Genomic DNA, 27,386 nt, shown 5'->3' on the forward strand with positions numbered 1-27,386 from the left:
CATTAGCTTGCCCATCACTATCTCCTTGGTGATAACAATCCTCTCAAGGTCCTCACCTGTCATAGCCTCATTTCCATCAGTCACTGGCATGTTATTTGTGTCTTCCACTGTGAAGACCGATCCAAAAAACCTGTTCAGTTCCTCAGCCATTTCCTCATCTCCCATTATTAAATCTCCCTTCTCATCCTCTAAAGGACCAATATTTACCTTCGCCACTCTTTATTGTTTTATGTATTTGTAGAAACTTTTACTATCTGTTTTTATATTCTGAGCAAGTTTGCTCTCATAATCTATCTTACTCTTCTTTATAGCTTTTTTAGTAGCTTTCTGTTGCCCCCTAAAGATTTCCCAGTCCTCTAGTCTCCCACTGATCTTTGCTACTTTGTATGTTTTTTCCTTCAATTTGATACTCCCCCTTATTTCCTTAGATATCCACGGTCGATTTTCCCTCTTTTTACCGTCCTTCCTTTTTGTTGGTATAAACCTTTGCTGAGCACTGTGAAAAATCACTTGGAAGGTTCTCCACTGTTCCTCAACTGTTTCACCATAAAGTCTTTGCTCCCAGTCTACCTTAGCTAGTTCTTCTCTCATCCCATTGTAATCTCCTTTGTTTAAGCACAAAACACTAGTGCTTGATTTTACCTTCTCACCCTCCATCTGTATTTTAAATTCCACCATATTGTGATCGCTCCTTCTGAGAGGATCCCTAACTATGAGATCCTGAATCAATCCTTTCTCATTTCACAGGACCAGATCTAGGACCGCTTGTTCCCTCGTAGGTTCCATTACATACTGTTCTAGGAAACTATCGCGGATACATTCTATAAATTCCTCCTCAAGGCTGCCTTGACCGACCTGGTTAAACCAATCGACATGTAGATTAAAATCCCCCATGATAACTGCTGTACCATTTCTACATGCATCTGTTATTTCTTTGTTTATTGCCTGCCCCACCATAATGTTACTATTTGGTGGCCTATAGATTACTCCTATCAGTGACTTTTTCGCCTTACTATTCCTGATTTCCACCCAAATGGCTTCAACTTTATCCTCCATAGCACCGATGTCATCCCTTACTGTTGCCCGGATGTCATCTTTAAATAACAGAGCTACACCACCGCCCTTACCATCCACTCTGTCCTTCCGAAAAGTTTGATACCCTCGGATATTTAACTCCCAGTCGTGACCATCCTTTAACCATGTTTCAGTAATGGCCACTAAATCATAGTCATTCACGATGATTTGCGCCATCAACTCATTTACCTTATTCCGAATACTACGAGCATTCAGGTAAAGTACACTTATGTTGGCTTTTTTACCTTTGTTCTTAATCTTAACACCTCGATCAGTAACCTCTCCTAAGTTATATTTCCTCTTAACCTTTCTCCTAATTTTCCTTGTTGTCGAACCCATATCTTCCTGTAACAACCTGCCACGTCGCTTACCATTAATGTTTTCACTTCCCGTTTTATTTCTTTTAATATTCCTGGTCCTATTCACTGAGCTCCCCTCAGTCACTGTACCTTGTACTGTCGCCCTTTTTGATTTTTGACTATGGCTTCTCTGCCTTACACTTTCCCCCTTACTGCCTTTTATTTCTGTCCCTGTTTTACTACCTTCCAACTTCCTGCATCGGTTCCCATCCCCCTGCCACATTAGTTTAAACTCTCCCCAACAGCTCTAGCAAACACCCCCCAGGACATCGGTTCCAGTCCTGCCCAGGTGCAGACCGTCCGGTTTGTACTGGTCCCACCTCCCCCAGAACCGGTTCCAATGTCCCAGGAATTTGAATCCCTCCCTCTTGCACCATCTCTCGAGCCACGTATTCATCCTCTCTATCCTGACATTCCTACTCTGACTAGCTCGTGGCACTGGTAGCAATCCTGAGATTACTACCTTTGAGGTCCTACTTTTTAGTTTAACTCCTAGCTCCCTAAATTCAGCTTGTAGGACCTCATCCCGTTTTTTACCTATATCGTTGGTGCCTATGTGCACCATGACAGCTGGCTGTTCACCCTTCCCCCCAGAATGTCCTGCAGCCGCTCCGAGACATCCTTGACCCTTGCACCAGGGAGGCAACATACCATCCTGGAGTCTCGATTGCGTCCGCAGAACTGCCTGTCTATTCCCCTTACAATTGAGTCCCCTATCACTATAGCCCTGTCGTTCTTCTTCCTGCCCAGCTGCGCAGCAGAGCCAGCCACGGTGCCATGAACCTCGCTGCTGCTGCCTTCCCCTGGTGAGCCATCTCCCTCAACAGTATCCAAAGCGGTATATCTGTTTTGCAGGGAGATGACCGCAGAGGACACCTGCACTGCCTTCCTACTCTTGCTCTGTCTTTTGGTCACCCATTTACTATCTCCCTCAGTACCTTTCACCTGCGGTGTGACCAACTCGCTAAACGTGCTATCCACGACGTCCTCAGCATCGCGGACGCTCCAAAGTGAGTCCATCCGCAGCTCCAGAGCCGTCAAGCGGTCTAACAGGAGCTGCAACTGGACACAGTTCTTGCACATGAAGGAGCCAGGGACAGTGGACGTGTCCCTGAGCTCCCACATCGCACACGAGAAGCATGACACGGGTCTGAGATCTCCTGCCATGTCTTAAACCTTCAGTTAACTTCAACAATTACAATTTCCCCCCCAAAAATTTAAATAAATAAATAAACAACGAAGAAAAAAATAAATAAATATACCAATGAAAAGAAACAGAAAAACAGAAACACTACTTACCAGAGATAAAAAGCACTTCCTCCCCACCCAGCTTCGAATTCCCACCTCGATTCAAATTCCCAAACTCACTCTTTGCTGTCTCACTCCTGGCTGTCTTCTCTCTGGCTCACTGGGAGAACTCACCAAGAGAAGTCCCAGGATTTTCCTTTTGTACTGTTGCTTTCCAGGTGGAAAGTATACATCTTGACATTGGGTAAGAACAAAATTGGGCACATAAAAGGCCCAATTTTCCCTGCTAATTGGCGATGAGCTTGGAGGCAGAAAGGATGACAGAAAAGCAGGGGGAGAGGACATCAGACGGGTGCTCAATTAAGTCACTTAAATGGACAATTATAGGCGCATTTTGCCCACATCGGGCAGGTGTGTTGTTGCATGGGGATGCAGACAGCCAGAGCCACTGCAAGAGTATTAGCAGCCCAAGGTGAACCTTAAGCTTTGAAAAAGGAGAATATTTCGATACTTATTGTACATTCGTATTGTTCTACATTTTTCACAGGATATGTGCTGGAAGAAATGTATGTTAGAATGTGTAATATGGCTTACATGGTGTAATACTGTATGTGTGTTCAATGTTACTAGAAAATCTTATGCACAATTTACACAATCAATAATCATTATGATAGAATGAGCGTGATTAAATTGTATTCTTCAATATTATTTACTGGTTTGCAGTTTTAGGATAGCCATGTAGATGTACAAATTTGTGGCTCTGTGGCACAATGGATCGCCTGTTGGACTTCTAGTCAATGGTTGAGAAAAGCATTCAAAGGTTGTGGGTTCGAGTCCCAACAGAGTCAGGTTTTTATGGGCGGCACGGTAGCACTGTGGTTAGCACTGTTGCTTCACAGCACCAGGGTCCCGGGTTGCATTCCCGCTTGGGTTACTGCCTGTATGGAGTCTGCACGTTCTCCCCGTGTCTGCGTGGGTTTCCTCCGCGTGCTCCGGTTTCCTCCCACAAAGTCCGGAAAGATGTGCTTGTTAGGTGAATTGGACATTCTGAATTCTCCCTCAGTGTACCCGAGCAGATGCCGGAGTGTGGCGACTTGGGGATTTGCACAGTAACTTCATTGCAGTGTTAATGTAAGCCTACGTGTGACACTAATGAAGATTTTTGATTATTAAAACTGCCGCATAAATACAGTTCGGAATATATTATGCAATTTTAGGAAAGACTGCAATGTAAACACATGGAAATCTACCTATATATCAGTACAGGTGGATGAATATCAGTAAAATCTAGACCTTTCATTCTCACTGCTGAAGCTTGTTTATTTACTTGTATAGTTTCATGAATAGTTCATTCAGTGTTTTGCCAAACCCCGCCAAGTTTTGCTGCTCTAGATGACCACCTAGTTTGCCTAGTGGCTGTGCCAGCCCTGCAGCCCTGACTCCCGGTGTCCATTCCAGTGGCGAGACTTTGCACCATTTACAAAATTGAGCCCACGTAGTCTGCTGATGCCCAGTGTCTGAATTTACACACGAGGGGCTGTTCACCCTATTTTACAAACTGCAGTAGTGTCTTCACATTGTCTTCAAAATAAGAAAGGACAGGGAAAACAGGAATTAAAAAAAAAGACTTCTAAATGTGCGAGTTTCAATTCTTTTGTTGATTGTATACAAACTCAGACAGAAATGTATTCCTTCTCTTGCTGAAGTATTTACACATAAGATGAGGATAGAGTTAATGGCTTTGTGTAATTTAGATGCAAGTCGAATATGAGGTAAATGTAGGCAATAGATTTTGCACTATTCCCCGTTTGCTATTAGCATTGTTAACATTTCCCTGGTTGTTCCAAACTTCAAGTCTAAATTACCTGGGACATCACAAACTACCTTGATCATTAGAATTCCATTGCCTCTGAATGTTGTACTTTTCCCAGTGCAATCTTGTGATAAAGCAAGATAAATGAATGAATAAATCTGAATTGAAGAGGAATGAAATGTGAAGAGGTCATTGGAACTTCTCAAAGGGAACATGAGTAAACTATTTAAAACATCTTAAATCCACAATTACTTCCCATCTATGATTGTGAGATTTTATAGCATTATTCCACTGCATTCATTCTGCCTGTAGCCTAAAATGTATAAACATTGCCAATAGTTATATCATTCATTTGGTTTGTCAGACATATTTGTGGCTATCTTGAAAGCATTCACATTAGAATTTTATTTTGAATACCCTCTGGCATGTTTCCTTTACTTTGATGCACCTTTAAAGAATTGCTATTAAATCCTGTAAATTATATACCTTGAGTTGAATTGACACAAGATCCCTTCTCTTTATGTATTCAGCGTGGGGAGTCTGGAGATGAGTACATGAAGCAACAGTCATTACCAATTTCTGTTTTTCATTGACCTTTGGTATAGACAGGTTCTTAAAGAGGGTGATAGTAACCAGTCAAGACACTGGGAATATAGGTTATATTTGTATGAATATCAAAGAACCAATATTAGGCTGAAAGCTGGAGTGCTTAATTTCTTAATGATGTTCTGTTTAAGAACAGGACTGAGAGATACAGAAAAAAAGTGACTGACGCAGTGGCCCCCAAGATGCTGAAATAATTAACTATCATTCAAGGGAAAGCAAAACTGAAACCAAAACAATTAATAATTCATGAGAAAAGCCTTTTCAACCAACTCATGTTTGTCCTATTAGTATTCTGCTTACCCCAGTAGAAACTTCGAACTGTGCCTTATAAAGTCTGCATGTCTTATTTTTCTTGGCTAGTTGCCTCAGAAACTTATTCCTTCCGTTACCTGTTCTGAATTTAAATCTAAATAGGATGTATGATCGGAGACATTCTGAAGTTTTACTCAATTTGTCTTGATGGGGGAGGGGGAGACATTGGGGATGGGGGGGGGGGGGGCAACAGTCTTGGGGGAAATGCTTTATATGCTTTTCCTCAGGAGCTACTCTGGGACTTTTTTCATGTTTAATTTTCAGAAATGAAGACTAATGTGTAAAATTCATGAAAAGTTCTTTCATCTTCCAGGCATGAATAATATTTCTTAGTTGCAAACTGCCTACCTATTTAGACCTTTATTAAGCAGAAAATGGCTGACATTTTGAATTTGCTGCTGTCTACAGTTCCTTTTCCTTTGAGTTCATAACTATTCTAATACTTGGTTCACTAGTTGTGTTAAATGTTTGCTGCACCTTCCCTGCACCTTTGCCTATTCTCTCCAGCTTATTATACCTGTTATCATTGGCTTACATAAAAGAAGACATTGCCTCATAAACTTGTTGCAATTTCCTGTTTGGCGGAGCTTAAGTTATTGGATTGTCCTTAAAGCTTTAATGCAACCACTTGTGATTAGTAGGGTGAGTAACGCAGTAGCTGAAAATAATGTGGAGTGTGATTGAAGTTGTGCCACCAGTCACAAAAATATATCTTTATAACGAAAAATCAATCTATTTCTCACTGCCTCTGATATGAATTTGATCCTTGGGGGCTGTCATATTTATAGGATCCGAAAAGAGATGTATTGGAATTGGAAGAAAGTAGTGTAAAAATGTAGTTGGCATAGTTCAACAACTCGTCATCTTCCGAAATGTATCTTCTTTCAAACTTTTTATTCAGCTGATTGATTGAAAACCTCACAGTTCAAAGGATATAGGACTTGGATTCAGTGCAAAGAACCTTTGAAAAACCAGTTTGATTCAGAAGCAGGTAATTTTAACTTGACAGACTCAGGAGTGCTGTCCCTTTAATTTGCACAAATGTAAAGATACATAAGTTGAGAATTATCTGAGGCTTAGTGTTTCAGAATTCATCTTGAAATTGCTCATGAAATTCTATTTCTAGATGATGGGCTAAAAATAAATGGAAGAGCTCAGCAGTGGTTATGTATTCCAGGAAGTCTTCTTGCATTCAGAACGGAGCACAATAATATCCCATCATGAATGGCGATGGAGTCTTTTTGATTTTATATATGTATGCCTATGTAGAAATAGATGAAAACCATTTTCTTGAAATTCAGTGATGCAATATTATACAAGTATGTTCATGGGAAATTAAGAATAAATGAGAGACTGTCTCTGTTAAAATAGTGGTCTGTTGAATTTCATATGAACTGTTCAGCATTTGTACAATAGTATGCGTAACCTGATTCCCCAGGGTTATAACATTTAAGCTTGCTGATTTCAGAGTTCTTTAAAAATCTTTACTTGCTGGACTTTACTTTGGATCTTCAAAAAGAATCCATTAGACAAAAGAGAGAGATCAAAGTAAATGAAGACAGTCACACAGAGGAAGGAACATTCCAGAGAAAACCTAAACCAATCGGCAGGGGCCATTGATAAGGGCCAGCAATTCAAAATCATCCATTGGCCGACAGCCAAGTCCATCATGATGTGTCAGCACTGATCTCCCTTGAAGCTGCTGATCCGAAATATAAACAGCGCTTTGCAACCTGCCTTGCCTGAGGTCATAAGTTAATCCTTAGTTTACCAGCCACTCGAATTAAAGGTGCAGTCCATCTTAATGGCATAGACACATTAAATGATCCATGTACAAAATTGAAATAGCAGAATAACAGAAATTAAAAGGAAAAACAAGGGACAGTCTGGGATTAACAGGAGGATCCTTATATGAGTAAGGATTTAAAGAGCATTTATTAATCCGTACAGCTCCTTATGTTTATGTTTCGTGACCCTAATATCCCAATGTCTTGTTACCGAAGAAAGAATGATTGGTACTCCTTTAGTATTTAGAACATACAGTGCAGAAGGAGGCCATTAGGCCAATCGAGTCTGCACTGACCCACTTAAGTCCTCACTTCCACCCTATCCCCATAACCCAATAACCCCTCCTAACCTTTTTTTGGTCACTAAGGGCAATTTATCAAGGCCAATCCACCTAACCTGCACATCTTTGGACTGTGGGAGGAAACCGGAGCACCTGGAGGAAACCCACGCAGACAAGGGGAGAACATGCAGACTCCGCACAGACAGTGACTCAGCAGGGAATCAAACCTGGGACCCTGGCCCTGTGAAGCCTCAGTGCTGCCCTAAGGAGGTAGTTATTGGACAGTCATGACCAATTTCTGTTTTAGGAGTAGTATTTATTCACTGACACTCAACCTTAAGTCATTACTGATTGCCATTTGATCCAAGTACAGTCCAGCATTCAGCAATATTTTTGTGTTATATTATGCTTCTACAGATTTTGAAAGATTTTTGAACACAGTTGGGGCTATATGTGTGACAAATCATTAAGCAAGAATTACGTCCTCTGCGATCTACCCCCTTTATATAATGTACACATAATAAATATAGACATAGAGTTACAATTATGCGTAATTGCAGTTCTGCAATGTCTGTTTTAAATATTTTAACAAGTGTTAAATAATTCCCTTAAGGTACATTTGTTACCATTGTGTTAATGATACATTCAAACTGCTGAGTTCATAAGGCTTTAAAATATGAAGGCAGGCCTGTCATGAGACTACTGTATTTTTCTACTTATTTACTGTCATGTTACTTTTTGCAGTGCATTAATAAAAATATTTACTGCAGTGATAACATGGATTGTCTTTTGGTAGCTGGCACTATTTTTCAGCGGTTAGTATGGGGGGTCCTGAGGAGTGTGTCAGTATTTGGAGGTGTACCCAGACTGACAAATATCCTGACTGTAGAAACCACTCACTACGTAAGTGCATCGGATAGGATTTTCCTCGATGGGTTACGATCACGGATCTAATATGGGCCCCGACCTCACACTGCGTACGGAGCAGGAACCCAACCGTGATTTTTGCAGAATTGGCTAATTAATGGCCAAAGGGGTGCAGGCCAAGCTCTCAAAGCTGGAGGGCCAACAGAAGGCCTTCCAGCACTGAACGAGATGCTACCTGCCTGCTTGCAGGTAAGGGAAAGAGAAGGTGTGTTGCCTCCCAGGTGCCAGGGTGCGTGATGTCTCGGATCGTGTTTTCGGGAACCTTAAGGGGGAGGGGGAGCAGCCCCAAGTCGTGGTCCACATAGGAAGACATAGGTAGGAAAAGGGATAGGGATGTAAGGCAGGAATTCAGGGAGCTAGGGTGGAAACTTAGATCTAGGACAAACAGAGTTATTATCTCTGGGTTGTTACCCGTGCCACGTGATAGCGATACGAGGAATAGGGAAAGAGAGGAGTTAAACACGTGGCTACAGGGATGGTGCAGGAGGGAGGGTTTCAGTTTTCTGGATAATTGGGGCTCATTCTGGGGTCGGTGGGACCTCTACAAAAGGGATGGTCTACACCTGGATCAGAGGGGTACCAATATCCTGGGGGGGAAATTTGCTAATGCTCTTCGGGAGGGTTTAAACTAGTTCAGCAGGGGCTTGGGAACCTGAATTGTAGCTCCAGTATACAGGAGGTTGAGAGTAGTGAGGTCATGAGTAAGGTTTAATAGTTGCAGGAGTGTACCGGCAGGCAGGAAGGTGGTTTAAAGTGTGTCTTCTTCAATGCCAGGAGCATCCGGAATAAGGTGGGTGAACTTGCGGCATGGGTTGGTACCTGGGACTTCGATGTTGTGGCCATTTCGAAGACATGGATAGAGCAGGGACAGGAATGGTTGTTGCAAGTGCCGGGGTTTAGATATTTCAGTACGCTCAGGGAAGGTGGTAAAAGTGGGGGAGGGGTGGCATTGTTAGTCAAGGACAGTATTACGGTGGCAGAAAGGACGTTTGATGAGGACTCGTCTACTGAGGTAGTATGGGCTGAGGTTAGAAACAGGAAAGGAGAGGTCACCCTGTTAGGGGTTTTCTATAGGCCTCCGAAAAGTTCCAGAGATGTAGAGGAAAGGATTGCAAAGATGATTCTGGATAGGAGCGAAAGCAACAGGGTAGTTGTTATGGGGAACTTTAACTTTCCAAATATTGACTGGAAACGCTATAATTCGAGTACTTTAGATGGGTCCGTTTTTGTCCAATGTGTGCAGGAGGGTTTCCTGACACAGTATGTAGATAGTCCAACGAGAGGCGAGGCCGTATTGGATTTGGTACTGGATAATGAACCAGGACAGGTCTTAGATTTGGAGGTAGGTGAGCACTTTGGTGATAGTGACCACAATTCGATTACGTTTACTTTAGTGATGGAAAGGAATAGGTATATACCGCAGGGCAAGAGTTATATCTGGGGGAAAGGCAATTATGATGCGATGAGGCAAGACTTAGGATGCATCGGATGGAGAGGAAAGCTGCAGGGGATGGGCATAATGGAAATGTGGAACTTGGTCAAGGAACAGCTATTGCGTGTCCTTGATAAGTATGTACCTTTTAGGCAGGGAGGAAGTGGTCGAGCAAGGGAACCGTGGTTTACTAAGGCAGTCGAAACACTTGTCAAGAGGAAGGAGGAGGCTTATGTAAAGATGAGACATGAAGGTTCAGTTAGGGCGCTCGAGAGTTACAAGTTTGCTTGGAAGGACGTAAAGAGAGAGCCAGGAAGAGCCAGGAGGGGACATGAGAAGTCTTTGGCAGGTAGGATCAAGGATAACCCTAAAGCTTTCTATAGATATGTCAGGAATAAAAGAATGACTAGGGTAAGAGTAGGGCCAGTCAAGGACAGTAGTGGGAAGTTGTGCTTGGAGTCCGAGGAGATAGGAGAGGTGCTAAATGAATATTTTTCGTCAGTATTCACACAGGAAAAAGACAATGCTGTCGAGGAGAATACTGAGATTCAGGCTACTAGACTAGAAGGGCTTGCGGTTCATAAGGAGGAGGTGTTAACAATTCTGGAAAGTGTGAAAATAGATAAGTCCCCTGGACCAGATGGGATTTATCCTAGGATTCTCTGGGAAGCTAGGGAGGAAATTGCTGAGCCTTTGGCTTTGATCTTTAAGTCATCTTTGTCTACAGGAATAGTGCCAGAAGACTGGAGGATAGCAAATGTTGTCCCCTTGTTCAAGAAGGGGTGTAGAGACAACCCCGGTAACTATAGACCAGTGAGCCTTACTTCTGTTGTGGGCAAAATCTTGGAAAGGTTTATAAGAGATAGGCTGTATAATCATCTGGAAAGGAATAATTTGATTAGACATAGTCAACACGGTTTTGTGAAGGGTAGGTTGTGCCTCACAAACCTTATTGAGTTCTTTGAGAAGGTGATCAAACAGGTGGATGAGGGTAAAGCAGTTGATGTGGTGTATATGGATTTCAGTAAAGCGTTTGATAAGGTTCCCCATGGTAGGCTACTGCAGAAAATACAGAAGCATGGGATTCAGGGAGATTTAGCAGTTTGGATCAGAAATTGGCTAGCTGGAAGAAGACAAAGGGTGGTGGTTGATGGGAAGTGTTCAGACTGGAGTCCAGTTACTAGTGGTGTACCACAAGGATCTGCTTTGGGGCCACTGCTGTTTGTCATTTTTATAAATGACCTGGAGGAGGGCGTAGAAGGATGGGTGAGTAAATTTGCAGATGACACTAAAGTCTGTGGAGTTGTGGACAGTGCGGAAGGATGTTACAAGTTACAGAGGGACATAGATAAGCTGCAGCGCTGGGCTGAGAGGTGGCAAATGGAGTTTAATGCAGAAAAGTGTGAGGTTGAGAGGGTTGTTAAGAAGGCGTATGGTGTTTTAGCTTTTATTGGTAGAGGGATTGAGTTTCGGAGCCATGAGGTCATGTTGCAGCTGTACAAAACTCTGGTGCGGCCGCATTTGGAGTATTGCGTGCAATTCTGGTCGCCGCATTATCGGAAGGATGTGGAAGCATTGGAAAGGGTGCAGATAAGATTTACCAGAATGTTGCCTGGTATGGAGGGAAGATCTTATGAGGAAAGGCTGAGGGACTTGAGGCTGTTTTCATTAGAGAGAAGAAGGTTGAGAGGTGACTTAATTGAGGCATACAAGATGATCAGAGGATTGGATAGGGTGGACAGTGAGAGCCTTTTTCCTCGGATGGTGATGTCTAGCACGAGGGGACATAGCTTTAAATTGAGGGGAGATAGATATAAGACAGATGTCAGAGGTAGGTTCTTTACTCAGAGAGTAGTAAGGGCGTGGAATGCCCTGCCTGCAACAGTAGTGGACTCGCCAACACTAAGGGCATTCAAATGGTCATTGGGTAGACATATGGACGATAAGGGAATAGTGTAGATGGGCTTTAGAGTGGTTTCACAGGTGGGCGCAACATCGAGGGCCGAAGGGCCTGTACTGCGCTGTAATGTTCTATGTTCTATGTTCACCCTGAGGCGCTCCCTCTGCGTTTTTAAAAGATTGGAATGAAAAAAATTAGCACAGCTTCTGGGCCACTCTTGTGGAGGGTAAACTCCCTCAACATGTTGACCTGTGCCCACAGAGGGGTGGCCGGGATGCGTGTGGGGGAAATGTTAGAGTCATCCTGGAGCACTGGCATTCCTTGGTCGAGCACCAGGAGGCTACCTCCAGCCAGCTGCCATGCTGTTGATGCCACGGGGAGCCCACAGACTGGAAAGTTCCAGTTGACCTCTGATCAACAATCTTAGTCACCTTAACTAGCTGCGTGCCGTTTTCCCAAAAATGGCTTGGGGCAGAATGGTGTTGGTCAACCAGCATGCTGGCTGGCAGCAAATAATTATGCCCCTGCCCACCTCCATATCTGGGTGAAAATCTTGTCCCATTGTGCCAAGTTGCTTTGCTAAAGTTCATGGGCTGGACTGTCCGATTTTGAGACTAAATGCTGACGCCGTCGTGAAAGCTGGCGTCAAAGGCCACTGATTCCCCGTTTTGCTGGGGGCTAGCAGGGATCCGTCATAGAGCTCGCAGCTCTACCTGCCGACAGGGCCCCCAGCACTTCCGGTTCAGAGGCCTTGCATGCACACGGTGATGGCCTGTAGCGGCCGCGCAATGCTTCATGGCGGACTCAGCCTGCAGTCTTGGACCGCTAAAGTAGTGCCCCACATCTGCCGCTCGCGCCCCCTGGACCGCCCGCGCACCTTGTCCCCAGCCCCAAATGAAGCCCCCCCCTGCCCGCCGATCGGCCCTCCCCCGATTGTGGCGGCCCCCGACTGAGTCCACAGCCGTTACGCGAGGAACCCGAGCGGTGTGAGCACATGTAAGCCACGCCGTCGGGAATTCGTCTGGTCGGCAGTGGAGCATGGTGGGCTGGTCTCAGGCAATGGCCTGAGGCGGTGGATACTCGGCGCATCGTGCCCCTCGAGTATGGCGATTTTCAGGAGGCAGACAATTGAAAAACCGTCGCCGCTCCCAATTTCGGCACCAAAACGGATTCGCCACCCCGTCGCCGAACGCGATTTGGGCGTCGGGGGGAGCAGAGAATCCAGCCCCATGACTTTATACCATAAACAGAAGTTTTGAAAATCTGGTTGGCACCCTGTCAGCACACCATTCCTGTGGCTTGTGAGGTAAAAGCATTCATTGAGTCAAGGCCCCAGGTGTGATCCCTCGCCTGTGCTGATGTTAGCTGGAGCATCAGTGGGGAATGCTACTATTGACCTCAGAGCTCTGGGCTCAGGAGTGACATGTCCCTGATTGCAATCCCTTTATGAAAGCTTTTGTGTGGCTGTTGGGTGAGAACAGGATCAGGCTTGGCAGATATGCGATGCCCCACCCCAGCTGAATAGCCTGTGGACACTCGCAGTCTAGACTTACAGCAAAATTGTGGCCCCTCTTGTGAAATACTGGAGATTGGCAGTGCTTTAGTAGTAGTTTTGACCTTCAGCAAAGGAACAAAAGAAAACATTTAAAAAGTGGTTGCAGAAAAACAGCCCTTTCAGATGTTTAATTTGTTTAATTCACACCCAGTTTTTGTTATTTAAATTTGTAATATTATTGAAACCTACAATTAGCCGTTTTGGAGATGCCTACAGTTAACTTGCCCAGTCTACCTGCTGCGGAAACTCCTTAATATAATGTCAATGTGTCAGTAATATAACTGTCCTGATGAACATAGAATCCATTAAATTTAACTTATGAGAATGTATCTTCGCCCATACATTGTTTTACTGGGACTCTGAAGATATGTACAGTTTGACGAGAGAAAGAGGATGGGAACAATGCCTCTAGTTGCGGTTGCTAGAAAACGTGGGAGATATTGAGAAACTAGGAGCGGGATTCTCCGTTCCCCGACTCCGATTTCGTAATCGGCGATTGGGCGGAGAATCCCTTTTGACGCCGAAATCGGAGGCGGCGCCTGTTTGGCACAGGTTTCGTACGCTCCGTTCCCTCTGAAATGGCGTCATTGCGGCGCACGCGCACGCCATTGGGACGGCCGTAGCGTGTCACCTGAAGAACACTCCCCGATGCTTTGCTGCCGATGGGCTGAATTCTCAACCACGTTGGGCACTTGTGGTCTCAGCCGTGCTGGAACCCGGCATGGCGGCTGCGGACTGTGTCCAGCGCCGCCACAGTCGGGCGGGAGCTGTGCTGCTGGCCGTGGGGGGTTCCGCGAGGGCTGGGGGGAATGGTGGGGGTGGCCAGAGGGGGCACCTATCTGGCAGGTCAGGTCTGCGCACGGCCGGCGCTCTGTTTTACGGCATGATTGCTGCAGGTCGTCACCATGCGCATGCGCAGTCACGGAGCCAGCCATTCTTCAAGCGTGGAGGCCGGGAGTTTTACACGGCGAGGCAGGTAGCCTTCACCGTCACCGTCTGGGACTGCGCCACATCACGCTCCGATTGGGCCATCTCCCCCTGGGTTTGTGCCATGTTGGCCAGCGCCTGGGCAATGCCGCCGACGTTCCCAGCCATGACCTGCTGTGACTGGGCCACGCTCAGGAGCGCCACTGCAATGTCCAGGTGGCTCTGGCACATGCCTGCCTGTGAAACAGCAGCCCTGACCTGGGCCTTGGCCAGTGCCTGCATAGACTGCTACAGCATCAGTGCGGTGAGCAATTCACAATAACTTCATTGCGGTGTAAAGTAAGCCTACTTGTGACAATAAAGATTATTATAGTGGGTGCCCCAGGAGCCTCTTCACTAAAATAACCAACCGAGGTGAGTGTGTCTGGAATGGTGGAGGGTGTTCGAGACAGCTGTGACAGGGAATCTGGGTCATCCCCAGACTCGAGTTCGAGGGTATCCTGCACTTCCTCACCCACAGCCGACCTCCACCCCAGCGACTCCCCTTTCCTCTGGGCCGCAGACCAGGTCCAGGACCCTCTGCTCAGCGAGGGTGAGGGGCCGCAGGTCTGGCGTTCCTCCTCCAGTTTTCACCCGCTCCCGGCGGTTGTGGGATCCTTCTCCTGGGGTGGGGGGTGGGGGGGAGAAACAGATAATGACAGTGTTAGACAGCCCGACGCATGCAGCCCAGTGGGTGGGTAGCTGGTGGCCTCAGTGGCCAGGGCACCCAGCCATGGGGGCTGATTTGGGTGCTGGCATGTGGTGCAGGGTGGGGGTTCAGAAACCCTCTGGGTGGGTAGGGTTATGGGTGTGTGATGGGAGTTGGTGCTAGGGGAACAGTGCTACCTACTTACCCTGGCCGCCCTGAGGAGGTCCTGCAGTTTTTTCCTGCACTGCTGGCTGGTCCGAACGTTGTTACTCATGGCACCGACTGCTCTCCTCGCTGCCATCTTGTTGGCTGGGGTGGTGTGCGTGAGGAGTGAAGTGTGTATATGCGCCTGCAGCTCGTCAGCCTCCTGAGTGCTAATCACGAAACCGGCGAATCCAGCACCATTTTTCATTGGAATCGATTGTGTTCCACGTGGCGCCGGTGTTAGCCCCTCCACTGAATCGCTGAATCGGTCCAGGTGCGGCGCCAGTTCTGCTGTCATGGAAGTCCACGAATCCTGCCCAGCGTCAACACTTTGTTTCAGGACCGGAGAATCCCACTGATTAACTTTTAATCATTTTAAATGAATAGAACAAAGACAGCCCAGTGCAGGTTTAAATAGGAGAGGAATGCTTTTACAAAAGTTAGCATTCGGTTCTTGTTCGAAGTTAGTGATCAACATGCGGAACAACAATGCAGGGTGGCACAGTGGCACAGTGGTTAGCCCTGTTTCCTCACAGCGCCAAGGACCCTGGTTCGATTCTGACCTTCGTAGAATCATATAATTTACACTGCAGAAGGAGCTCATACGGCTCATTGAACCTTCACCGGCCCTTGCAAAGGGCACCCTAATTAAACCAACACCTCCACCCTATACCCATAACCCTGTAACCCCACCTCACCTTTTTTGGACACTAAGAACAAATTAGCATGGCCAATCCACCTACCCTGCACATCTTTGGACTGTGGGAGGAAACCGGAACACCCGGAGGAAACCCACGCAGAAACGGGGAGAACGTGCAGACTCCGCACCGACAGTGACCCACGCTGGGAATTGAACCTGGGACCCTGGCGCTGTGAAGCAACTGTACTAACCACTGTGCTACCGTGCTGCCCTCTTGGGCATGGCCTTGGGTGACTGTCTTTGTGGAGTTTTCACATTCTCCCCGTGTCTACGTGGGTTTCCTCCCACAGTGCAAAGATGTGCAGGTTAGTTGGATTGGCCATGCTAATTTTCCCCTTGGTGTCCAGGATTAAATTATGTGTGGTTATGGGGTTGTAGAGATAGGCGGAAGCCTGGTTAGGATGTTCTATCAGAGGGTCGGTGCAAACTCAATTGGCCAAATGGCCACCTTCTGCACTGTCGGGATTTTATGATTTTACGAACTGCCAGATAAAGTAGTGAAGGCAAAAGTCCTGGAATCAAAGTGACTAATGGATGCATCACCAAATTTGGCTGACCAATTCAAGTATCAGCAGCCTTGCTCTCTTCTTCCCACACTGCACACCACTCAGGATTGTCCTGAATGGCAAAGATAGCTCCTAACTGTTTTGTTTTACTGCAACCTGCTTCCTTAATGATCTCCTGCTTCCACCATCTTCATTTGTCCCAAAAGGTGTGAACAACCGATGGACCTCTTTGTCATAAACGTAAAATGACCTATTCAACTTGTCCAATGCCTTCCTGTTGCTTCCCTCATTCACCAAGTGAAAAATCCCGAGTTCTTGTTTATAAAGTATAAAAACCTGTATCTTCCTCTGGTTTCCTGCCAGTCTTCCCTTTATGCCCTCCCACAATTCATCTTGTCCATGAAACCCACGTCCTGTTCTCCTGACCCAGTTTCCACCAAAGTACTGGTCACCTAATGGCTCTCATGCTAGTTAACAATGGTCCTTTCCATAAACTCCACTCCCAGATAACAAACTATACTCCTTTCACTGGGTAATCATTCAAGTTGAACAAGATTGTGTGAAACCTTAATATTTTGATCTGAACTTCAAAGCCCAATTCCAACTATCATAAAGGCTTCACATTTCTGGTTACCTAGCTACCTCTGCCCTTTCTTGTTCCTTCCCTTCCTGCATTCCTCACTTGTGCTTTTTCTCACCTCTAAATTTGATTACCTTGTTTGTTACCCATACTCCACTCTGAATACATTACACAAAACGTGATAATCTCTTCACACTTCCTGTCCCCCAACATATGAGATTTACTCTCCTTGCTGCACTTTATTTCTGCCCCGCCCTTCAGCTGTACATCCTGTCCTGCACCCTCCAGCCACCCGACTTGGTTGTTTAATGTGTTGAACCACACTTTATGTGCTATCTCTATCTCAGTGGGTGGCACTCATGTGAGTCACGGGAATTGGCTTCAAGTCCCACTCCAGGGCTTGAGTACAAAAATCAAGGCTGATGTTCCCATGCAGCACTGAGGGGGTACTGCACTGCCAGAGGTGCTGCCTTTTGGATGAGCCATTAAACTGAGGCTCCATCTGCCTGTTCGGGTGGATGTAAGTGATCATGTGCCAGTATCTCAGAGCAGAGCAATTATCTTCGGTGTCCTGGCCAATATTTATCCCTCAATCAACATCACAGAAAATATTATCTGAACATTATCACATTGCTGTTTATGGGAGTTTACTGTGTACATTTTGGATGCCATGTTTCTTTCATTACAACACTGGCTACACTTCAGAAAAAGTACTTAATTGCCTGTAAAGTATTTTGAGATGCCCAGTGGTTGTGGAAAGCATTAAATAAATGCAAGTCTTTCTTTTAAACCCCTCTGACTCCAATTCTCTCTTTTTTTTTAATTTAGAGTACCCAATTATTTTTTTTACAATTAAGGGGCAATTTAGCGTGGCCAATCCACCTCCCCTGCATATCTTTGGATTGTGGGGTGAGAGCCATGCAGACATGGGGAGATTGTGCAAACTCCACACGGACAGTGACCCAGGGCTGGGATTTGAACCCGGGTCCTCAGCGCCATAGGCAGCAGTGCTAACCACTGTGCCACGTGCCGACCCTCAATTCACTTTTAAGATTTCTCAAAACCTAGCCTTTTACCAAACTTCCTCAACTTTCTTACCACCATATTCCTTGCTTCAGAGTTTTCTTTATTGATGTTTATGAAGTGCTCAGTTTTTTTTACATGAGAAGAACTTCATCAATACAATTTTGGTACTGGTGGATTGTTTGCCACACAGATTTTTTTGGTTGGCTGAGATACGCTTTTTAAAAATAAATTTTTAAATAAAATAAATTTAGAGTACCCAATTCACATTTTCCAATTAAGAGGCAATTTAGCGTGGCCTGCCCACCGAACCTGCACATCTTTGGGTTGTGGGGGGGGCAAACACGGGGAGAATGTGCAAACTCCATGCGGACAGTGACCCAGAGCCAGGATTGAACCTGGGACCTTGGCCCCAAGTGGCAGCAGTGCTAGCCACTGCGCCACCGAGCTGGCTCTCTGAAAGAAAATATTTCTCCCTATCTCTGTGCATTTAAGATGGAGATGAGAAGAATTTTTTTTCTCAGATGGTCATTAGATTGTGGAATTCTCTTCTCCAGAGTACAGCGGAGGTTGGATTATTGATAGTTTCTTTACTGACAAAGGAGTCAAAGGGTATAGGAGGTAGACAGGAAAGTAAAAGCCACAATCAGGTTACCACATGGCCACACTATCAGCCATGATCTTATCAAATGGTGGGACATGCTTGAAGCCCTAAGTGGCCTACTCCTGCTCCTAATTTGTATGTTTGCATGTTCGTATTTATAAAATTTGTGTGTTTAGATGTACCTATGGATATGTGGATGTTTGCATGTTTGTATGGGTAATGGCTTATGAATGAAAAGTTTATATCATAGAATTTAGAAAATGACCCGAAGCAAAATACAGCATTGACAGCTTATGTCTGCCCTCATCGACAACTTCCACAATGAATTTGTTTACTTGCATTCTAATTTGGATATGTATCATAACATCTGCTGTGCAGATTTAACTAGTATCCGTGGAACTTCTTTATTCACACAGATGGCTAGTTTTTTCAGAAACAATTGGAAAAGGCACATGTTGTCTTGTTGTCATGCTGAATGAAAAGGCAAGTGATTGGAAAACATTAGCTAATTCTAAATGATTATCAATAATGGGACAAAATCCAACATAATTTGGGTAAACTGTGAGCCATCTTGAGCTGTTTATTTCTCTGGTTTCTCAAGAATTCAACTGTGCGATCATCCTGTAGAAACTCCTTCCTATGAGATCACTCTCCATGTTTGATACACCAAACAACAACTTGCATTCATGTAGCGATTTTAATGAGTAAAACAACGCAAGGCAAGGGGGTTGAGAGGGATATTGCTGTTTCAATAGGGTGTTTGTGATTAGAACAATGCTGGGATGTTCAATTCAATAGTTTTGGAGAGTGTTGCTATAATGTATGTATTCCAGAATGAACTGCCTTTCTAAAAAAAACGTTAATGTTTTCATTTAGCCATTAATTTAATAATGTGAAATTCAATAATTTTATTGCAAGTTCTGATTGGGTGCAATTATGTTCTTATTCCATTTGGTATTATGCATTTTGCCCAGGAATCTACTTTATAAATTACTTTTAAATGATTGAATTTCTGTTATATTGTCAGGTGCGGGCAACTGCCAACATCTTGATTGTGTTTGGCCCTTGTTAGTGACCTGTGCAATTGCTTGTTTCAGTGATTCTTTATCTAAATGCGTTTTTTTGGCTTCAGAATACGAAAGAACCTGAGCTCTTGAGCTCAATTAACTTCTCAAATAGATCCTGTCAAGCAGAAACATATTTTATTGCATATTAAGAAATATTTGTTTGTTTTTACAGATTGGTTGATGACAGATGTGTGGTAGAGCCAGGAGCTGGAGATCTGGAAAATCCTCCCAAAAAATTCAGAGGTAAATTTGGCTCATCACGTCACACTGCATAAAAGCTAAAGGTGATGGATAATGTGGAAGGCCTATACCAGTTTCATTTGTTCATTCAAACATAAAGAACATACTTATTCAAAGTGACCCTTTATTAGAATTACAATTCATAACTGCTTTTAACATTTTGTCAAATTTGTTATTCTGCCTTTTATAATTGGGTGATTCCAGACACATTATCAAGGTTAAATGCTGCATGTTTATATTCTCACCATCATCAGCAGTCTCTCAGTTTAAGGATGGTGTCTCCTCAGGGTCATGTGTTTCTCCCCTGGATGTTCATGTGACTGAACAAGCCGATTTAGGACATGCGGCTCTTTGGGTACATGGGGTAGGAGGTCCCATGATGTCATGGAATTGAGAGTGCTGGATTTGATTCTTTGTCTTTCCTCCTGTGCTGCCGCTGTAGCTCATGGTCAAGATATTGGGACTCGAGGCATAATGCAGCTGGACGGACAAGTTGTAGCCATTCCGTGTGATTGATAACAAGCTCTTCCCAATCATTCATGTCAATGTTGCTGTGCGTCAAGAAGAGCTTGAGGGAACGTTAAGCATTTTCTTTGTCTTCCTCTGGAATATGGGCTATTTGAGGGTTGAGAATACAGGACTTGGCGGAAATGATGGTTTTTCTGCCCATCTGGGCAAAGCCTCTAGTACAGTCCATCATAGTCGATTTTGCAGGATATTTGCATGAATGCTTGTGGAGCTGTCTTCAGGAAGGACACTAGGGTTGTTTGACGGTCTCCTATTAAATCCAGAGGGCATCGCTGATGGAATTTCTCTAGCACACTTATGTGACATTGATACGCAGTCCAGGTCTCAGTGCAATGCAGGAGTGTGGTGGCAACAACTGCTCTGCACATTAACTATTATTGTCTTGCAGGGGTCTTTGTTGTCAAACACATACTGCTATAGTTTAAGAATCGCAGAAGGATGCCATTTGTGACTGTGCCAGCTCTCCGAATGAGCAATCACCTAGCCCCAGTACCCTGCCTTCTTACCATAACCCTGCACATTAGTATTTTCACAGTCTAATTTCCTTTTGAACACCTTGATTGAACCATGCCCACACTTTCAGGCAGTGAGGTCCAGAGCCTAACCATGCTCTGCCTGAAAACATTTTCTGTCGAGCTGCTTTTGCCAATTACTTTACATCTCGTTCTCAAGACCCTTCAAGATCTTCCCTGTGCAGACCTCTCATGTTTTTGAACACCTCTATCAAATCTCCTCTCAACCTTCTCATCTCCAAGGAAAACAGTCGCACCTTCTCCAATCTATCTTCACAACTGAAGTTCCTCATCCTGGAAATCATTCCCATCAATCTTTTCTGCACTCTGTCCGAGGCCTTTATCTCTTTCCTAAACTGTGGGACCAAGAACAGGATGCAGTATTCCAGCTGAGGCTGAACTAATCTCGTGTGTAAGTTCAACATAACCACTTTGCACTTGTACATTGTGCCCATGTTAATAAATCCCAGTCCAAAGATGTGCAGGTTAAGTAGATTGGGCATGCCCTCTGCTCCTGAATCCACCTTTAGAATTGTAACCTTTCATTTATATTAGGCCATAACTTGCGAGCTCCTAGGTGTCGAATTGGGGGTATCCTGGATCTTCGCTGAGGAAACCCCTTCAGAAATTCCAAGTAAGCTTTACATGCCAATTGCCCAGGAGTACAAACTTCCCCAGGGCAATTGCTGAGCACAGGGAACAATTTGAAAATGTGATTTACATTGCAAATTTTGGATGGTTCTGACTGGGTAACATCAATAATTACCTAGAAAAGTTTAGAAGAATTAAAACGTTTTCTAATGCCTGGGTAACTATTTCACAGATCTATAGGGACCCCTCCCCTCCCCCTCCCCTCCCCCCCAACTCCCATGGCATGACCCCTACACCCTCAAACCCCCAGGTGCTTACCCGCAGTCCCTCTACAGGACTCCCTGACCACCTCCTGACAACACAAAGGCCTCCCTCCACCCCTCCAAACTAACCCTTCCAACTGGGACTCTCTCCACCCCAGACAGGAACTCCCCAGCCTATGGGAGTCCACCCACCCCACAGGGACTCTTCCTCCCCTTCTGCCTGGCCTGTGTCCGTCCCCAAACGCTCTCCCCCGCTGATCTGGTGTTGGATCTTTTGTCAATTAAGAATTTTTGAGAGAGGTGGCTGCCAAGGGATGGGAAGGGGTTAACATGTTCCAGAGTCTCTCCATCAACATATATGGGCGATGGAATATTTGTTTGATTGGGTGTGGTTTGATGTAAGTTTTGTTTTGTCAAAGACAGGTTGAGTTACCTGTGTGCAGGGTTGAAGAGAACGACAGTGGCTTTCAAATCTGGTGCAGAGTGAGCAACAAAGCTACAGCCAACTGTAAACTGTAGATCATGTATATTTATGGTGGTCAGTTTAGTTTTGGCACAGAGGCAACTGAGGTTAAAGAGTTTTCCATTTTCCATCCAGATAGTACTTAATGCTGGCACTAAAGGGCAGTTGATCTTTGAAGCGGTGAATAGCCATTGTGCGGTAAATTGTAAAATGTATGGGGCTGTCACAGTAGCACTTGACCCTAGTCCAGATTTAGAAGGGCTTTGTTTCAAATCTCCCCTCAAGACAGTTTCAATCATATCATCACAAAGCAATTGTAGGGTTGTGATGAAGGTTCTTGGACATCCAACTCTTTTGAGTACAATCCACAGAGAGGTAAAGTTTACTGAATCAAATACTTTGGTATCAAATACTTCAGCTCTATGAATGCAATGACGTGTTGCTGATGTTGTTCTCGATATTTTACTTGGATATGTCTGGTAATAAAGAGCATGTTGGAGGTTTCTCTGGAAGGGCAAAAGCCACACTGTGTCTCTGCGAGGGTTTCTTCAGCCACAGGAAGTAGGCGATTCAGGAAATATGTCAGAATTTTCCCTGCTATCGAGAAGAGGGAAATATCTTGGTAGTTTCCACAGCATGATTTATCTCCCTCCTTGAAGATTTTTACAATTGTCACATTCTGAGGTTGTGGGGGATGTGGGAGGTGGTGTGTGTGTGGGGGGGAGGGGGGGGGGGGTGCTGGAGGAGTTATTTTTACTTTCAAACCTGTAGGATGAGTGTTTGGAGTCTTGATGTGAGAAAAAATCCATCATCTTTGAAGATCTCAGCTGCAATGATGTTGGGGCTTTGTTATTTTCATCTGATTGATTGCTGTTGCAGCTCTCTCACTGATGGTGAATTCTGCCAGAGGATACTGGGGGATAACAGGAAGAGTATCAGCTACTATTGTGGATTCACTATTGAGGAATTGTTAGAAATGTTCTTTCCGACATTGCCAGATGCCTTTGTCATCCTGAAGAAGAGAAGAACCATCTGTGAGTGAAGAGAATTTTGCCCATTGGACCTCAATCTACAGATGGCCCTGATATGCAAATAAGTTTTGCATATCACGACCATTAGCATATTGTTTGATCTCTTGGGTTTTCTCTCCCCACCACTTGCCCTTTGTATATGTGCAACAGGCTTGAGCTGTTGGAATGCTGCCTTCTTGACTTGCGACCTTGGGTCGTTCTGACAGAAAATGAAGGCTACGTTTTGAGTTCCAGGGGGTCACATATTCGAGCATCAGTTTTGCCAAACCAATCCTGGTAATGACGATGCTCAAACCCAATGTGCTGGACACGGGAGTGTAGAACAGTTGACTTCATTTGATCCCATTCTTCTGAAAATGAATTAATTGTGTGAAGATTATGTTTATTGTAAAGAGATCATGCTGAGCACAGTTTGTCAGCAGATGGACGCCATTTGCACTGACTTTTCCCATCCCGCTTCTCCCAGTGACCTCACTCCAGACATCAGAGTGATGACAAAACCAGGTATTAAAGTACCACGGAAGGGTGATCTTTGCTTCTTTTGGGACGGCAGTGGGACTTCACAAACGTCAATAGAACTTTCCCTTTTCATATTCATCGGATTCAAAGGTCGAGGCATAAGCATTGATAACGGCAGCACATTGCTTATGACTGAAATTTAGGTGAGATGTCATGAGTCATTCATTTATACAATTGGGGAGTTCTAACAGTACATTAAACACCCTATACTGGATGGCAAAACTAACCCTGTAGACACGAGGCTCACTGTCCAATAGAAGGTGTATCTCTCTGCTTGTTAATTCAGCTACCCCCTCCCCAGGAAGGCGGATCTTACCGAGGGCAGTGATATTAATTTGGAGCCTTGATAGCTTGTGTGATGTGATTGCAATTCTTTCTGGACAGCCAGTCTTGTGACTCTCCATGAGTGTTTTAACATTACCAGTTGTAAAATGTAACATTTTATTTATTTGACCACAAAGATGGCTATCCTGCAGGGTGTGGTTCCCCAGCCAGGAGAAAGTGGGATAGCCTATAATTAGGGCCCCTTTCTAGCCCCCTTCTCCATTTGATGTGTGACCACTGGAAGACTTTAGGAATATTGGATTCTAAGTGTTGGGCAATTTAAGGGTTAAAAGCCTGGGGAAGAGTGTATTTGACTGCAGTGGTCATGTTTTAAAAAACTATTCTGTTTTGCAGAGACTGAGTGCTTTTAGCAGCCAGAAAGTGAAATTGACAAAGGAATGTGATTTTTATCCTGGACTAATGGATTGTGGTTTGACTGGGAAAGTCCTTGGGAGTTAATGTGCTTTGAAATGCAGAGAGACATTTTGAAAAGCTTTAGAGAGGCAGTTTAGCAAAACGCTTTGGGAGAGAGAGACGTTCAATTCTGAATTTCCTGATGCTGAATCCATAATTTCCCACAGTAAGATAGCTTGGGAGCTGTATGTTTCTTTTTGCGTTATTTAATGGGAAATTGATTAGTAGTGTTTAAGGGGTAAGCTGTTCCTTTTGGGTGTGAAGTTAAAAAGTTTAATATTGTATTCAGAATAAAGTTTTGTTTGAAAAAACAAAGCCCTATTTTTTCATACAGTCACCCCTGGAGCGAATCATTCTTTCTCCTATCGTTCCTGCCTTAAAACTGACCCGCTGTGCCAGGATCTGTGGTGACTACAAGCATACTATTAATCAAGTGGCCCAACTGTACAAATATCCCTCTTTATGCAAGGTTGGTGGGGGGCCTCACCTATACAAAACTTGACTTACGTCATGCTTATTCACAACTGAAATTGGATGAAGATTCCAGGAAGTATGCGGCCATCATTATACACAAAGGCCATTTTCATTCCATCAAATTACTTTTTGGTATCTATTCTGCTTATGCAATATTTCAACGCAAAATCTAATCCAAGGCATCCCGAAGGTTGTGGTTTACCTGGATGATGTTTTAGTGACAGGAATGTTACACAAGAAGCATTTAGCCAATTTAGAAGAAATTCTAAGAAGGTTCAGAGATGCTGGCATCAGATTACATTCCAAACCAGTGAGGTCACATACCTAGGATTTAAGGTGGACTCAAAATGCCTGCACCTTCTTGTGGACCAGGTGAGGGCCATCAACGAGGTCCCTGCAGCAAAGAATGCCGCGGAACTAAAATAGTTTTCAGGCATGATAAATTATTACTATCGGGTCCACCCCAATGTGACAACTACGTTTTAAGGAAGCAACGATACTGGCATTGGAAAGACCCACAAGAACAAACTTTCCACCAAGTTCAACAGGCTCTATAGTCATCCAGCTTGTTGGTCCATTTCATTCAAGCAAACTGTGGTAGTCACATTGTATATTGTATATACTGCACTGCATACGAGGGTATTACGGTAAGGCCTCTGTACTACAGGTACGGGGGTAGATCCCTGCCTGCTGGCTCCGTCCAGTAGGCGGAGTATAAATGTGTGTGCTCTCCGAACTGCAGCCATTTCGGCAGCAGCTGTAGGAGGCCTCACATCTGTGTACTAAAGCCTCGATTACTCGCTACTCTCATCTCGTCGTAATTGATAGTGCATCAATTTATTACACAGAGATTTTACAAAGATGGATCTCCGCATCAAGCCGGATCGCCTGCAGCTGCATCCTCAAGCAGACAACGGCAAAAAGGACTTTGCACATTGGCTAGCTTGCTTTGAAGCAAAAATCGGATCTGCGACAGACCCAATCCCAGAAGCATAGAAGCTCCAGATTCTGTACACGCGGCTGAGGTCCGATGTCTTTCCCGTCATCCAGGACGCGCCTACCTACGCAGAGGCATGGTGCTACTATGCTCAGCAGACCAACAAGATCTACGCCAGGCACCTCCTTTCCACGGGGCACCAATTTCCCGGTGAGTCTGTGGAAGATTTCTGGCGTGCCCTGCTCGCCCTGGTGAGAGACTGATTGCCAGGCCGTTTCGTCCGCTGAACATTCTAACCTGCTAATGAGAGACGCGTTCATTACGGGCATAGGGTCGGCCTACATCCGCCAGCGCCTCTTAGAAGGGGCTACGCTTGACCTCGCGGCGACCAAGAAACTAGCGCTCTCGCTTACAGTCGCCTCAGGCAACGTACAGGCATATGCCCCCGACTGCACGGCCCACCCCTCCTGGGCATTGTGGACTCTGCCAGCGGCCACCCCATCAGCGACCGCCCCCAGCCAATCCCATGCCTGCGCCGCGCGGCAGCCAACCAACCCTGGGGGACCCAAGTGCTACTTCTGCGGACAGACAAAACACACCCGGCAGCGCTGCCCAGCGCGGAGCGCGCTCTGCAAGGCCTGCAGCAAGAAAGGACATTTCGCTGCTGTGCCAGGCCCGCTCAATCGCCGCTATTGTCCCTGCACCCCCCGCGTGCGGCCAGTGGGCACCGCCATCTTCCTCGCCTCAGACCATGTGCGGCCCGTGGGTGCCGCCATCTTGCTTGCCTCACAACCAATGGGCGGATCCATCTTTCCTGCCCCAGGACACGTGCAGCCCGTGGGCGCCGCCATCTTCCCCGTCTCAGGACCCCTGCCCATTGGGCACCTCATCGGGCCGCTCATCGCAAACAAATTATTTTGACCTGCGACGGTTCGTCTTATGGGATAGGTGCAGTTCTGTCCCATAGAATGGAGGACGGCTTATAGAGGCCCATTGCTTTTGCCTCTCGAACTCTCAATGACGTAGAACAAAAGTATTCACAAATTGAAGACGAAGGCCTCACTGTGATTTACCGTGTTCAGAAATTCCATCAATATTCACCATTTTAACAGACCATAAGCCACTGCTGGGGCTCCTCTGTGAGGTCAAATCAGTTCCTCTTATCGCTTTGCCAGGGTACAATGGTGGGCTTTGTTATTGGCAGACTATAACCACATGTTCGAGCATCAACCGGGGACGCAGATCTCCAATGCCGATGCCCTGAGTCAGCTCCCACTCCTCAAAGTTTCTCACTGCCATCTGTACTGTAAGAGATTGTCAGTCACAGCAAACCTTATCGCCCGTGGCCCACCTGCATCCATGCGAATGGCCTGGCCATCCGTGGACAAGGTTACATATTGATTTTGCAGACCCATTCCTGGAAGAAAGCTGCTGATACTAGTTGATTCTAACTCCAAGTGGCCTGATGTCCAGGAAATGGGGATGACAAATTCAGCG

At 45.2% G+C, this 27,386-nt stretch overlaps 1 protein-coding gene across 1 annotated transcript in view; it reads left to right on the top strand.

The window, feature by feature from the left end:
* The window catches only part of itpr3 (inositol 1,4,5-trisphosphate receptor, type 3), a 361,536-nt gene that overhangs the window by 9,104 nt on the left and 325,046 nt on the right, over nucleotides 1-27,386 (top strand). The window contains exon 2 of the mRNA XM_072480387.1: nucleotides 19,766-19,836. Coding sequence (XP_072336488.1) covers nucleotides 19,766-19,836 — 71 coding nt within the window. The remainder of the gene's footprint in view (nucleotides 1-19,765; nucleotides 19,837-27,386) is intronic.

The sequence above is a fragment of the Scyliorhinus torazame genome, chromosome 17 (assembly GCF_047496885.1).
Source record: "Scyliorhinus torazame isolate Kashiwa2021f chromosome 17, sScyTor2.1, whole genome shotgun sequence".
Classification (NCBI taxonomy): domain Eukaryota; kingdom Metazoa; phylum Chordata; class Chondrichthyes; order Carcharhiniformes; family Scyliorhinidae; genus Scyliorhinus; species Scyliorhinus torazame.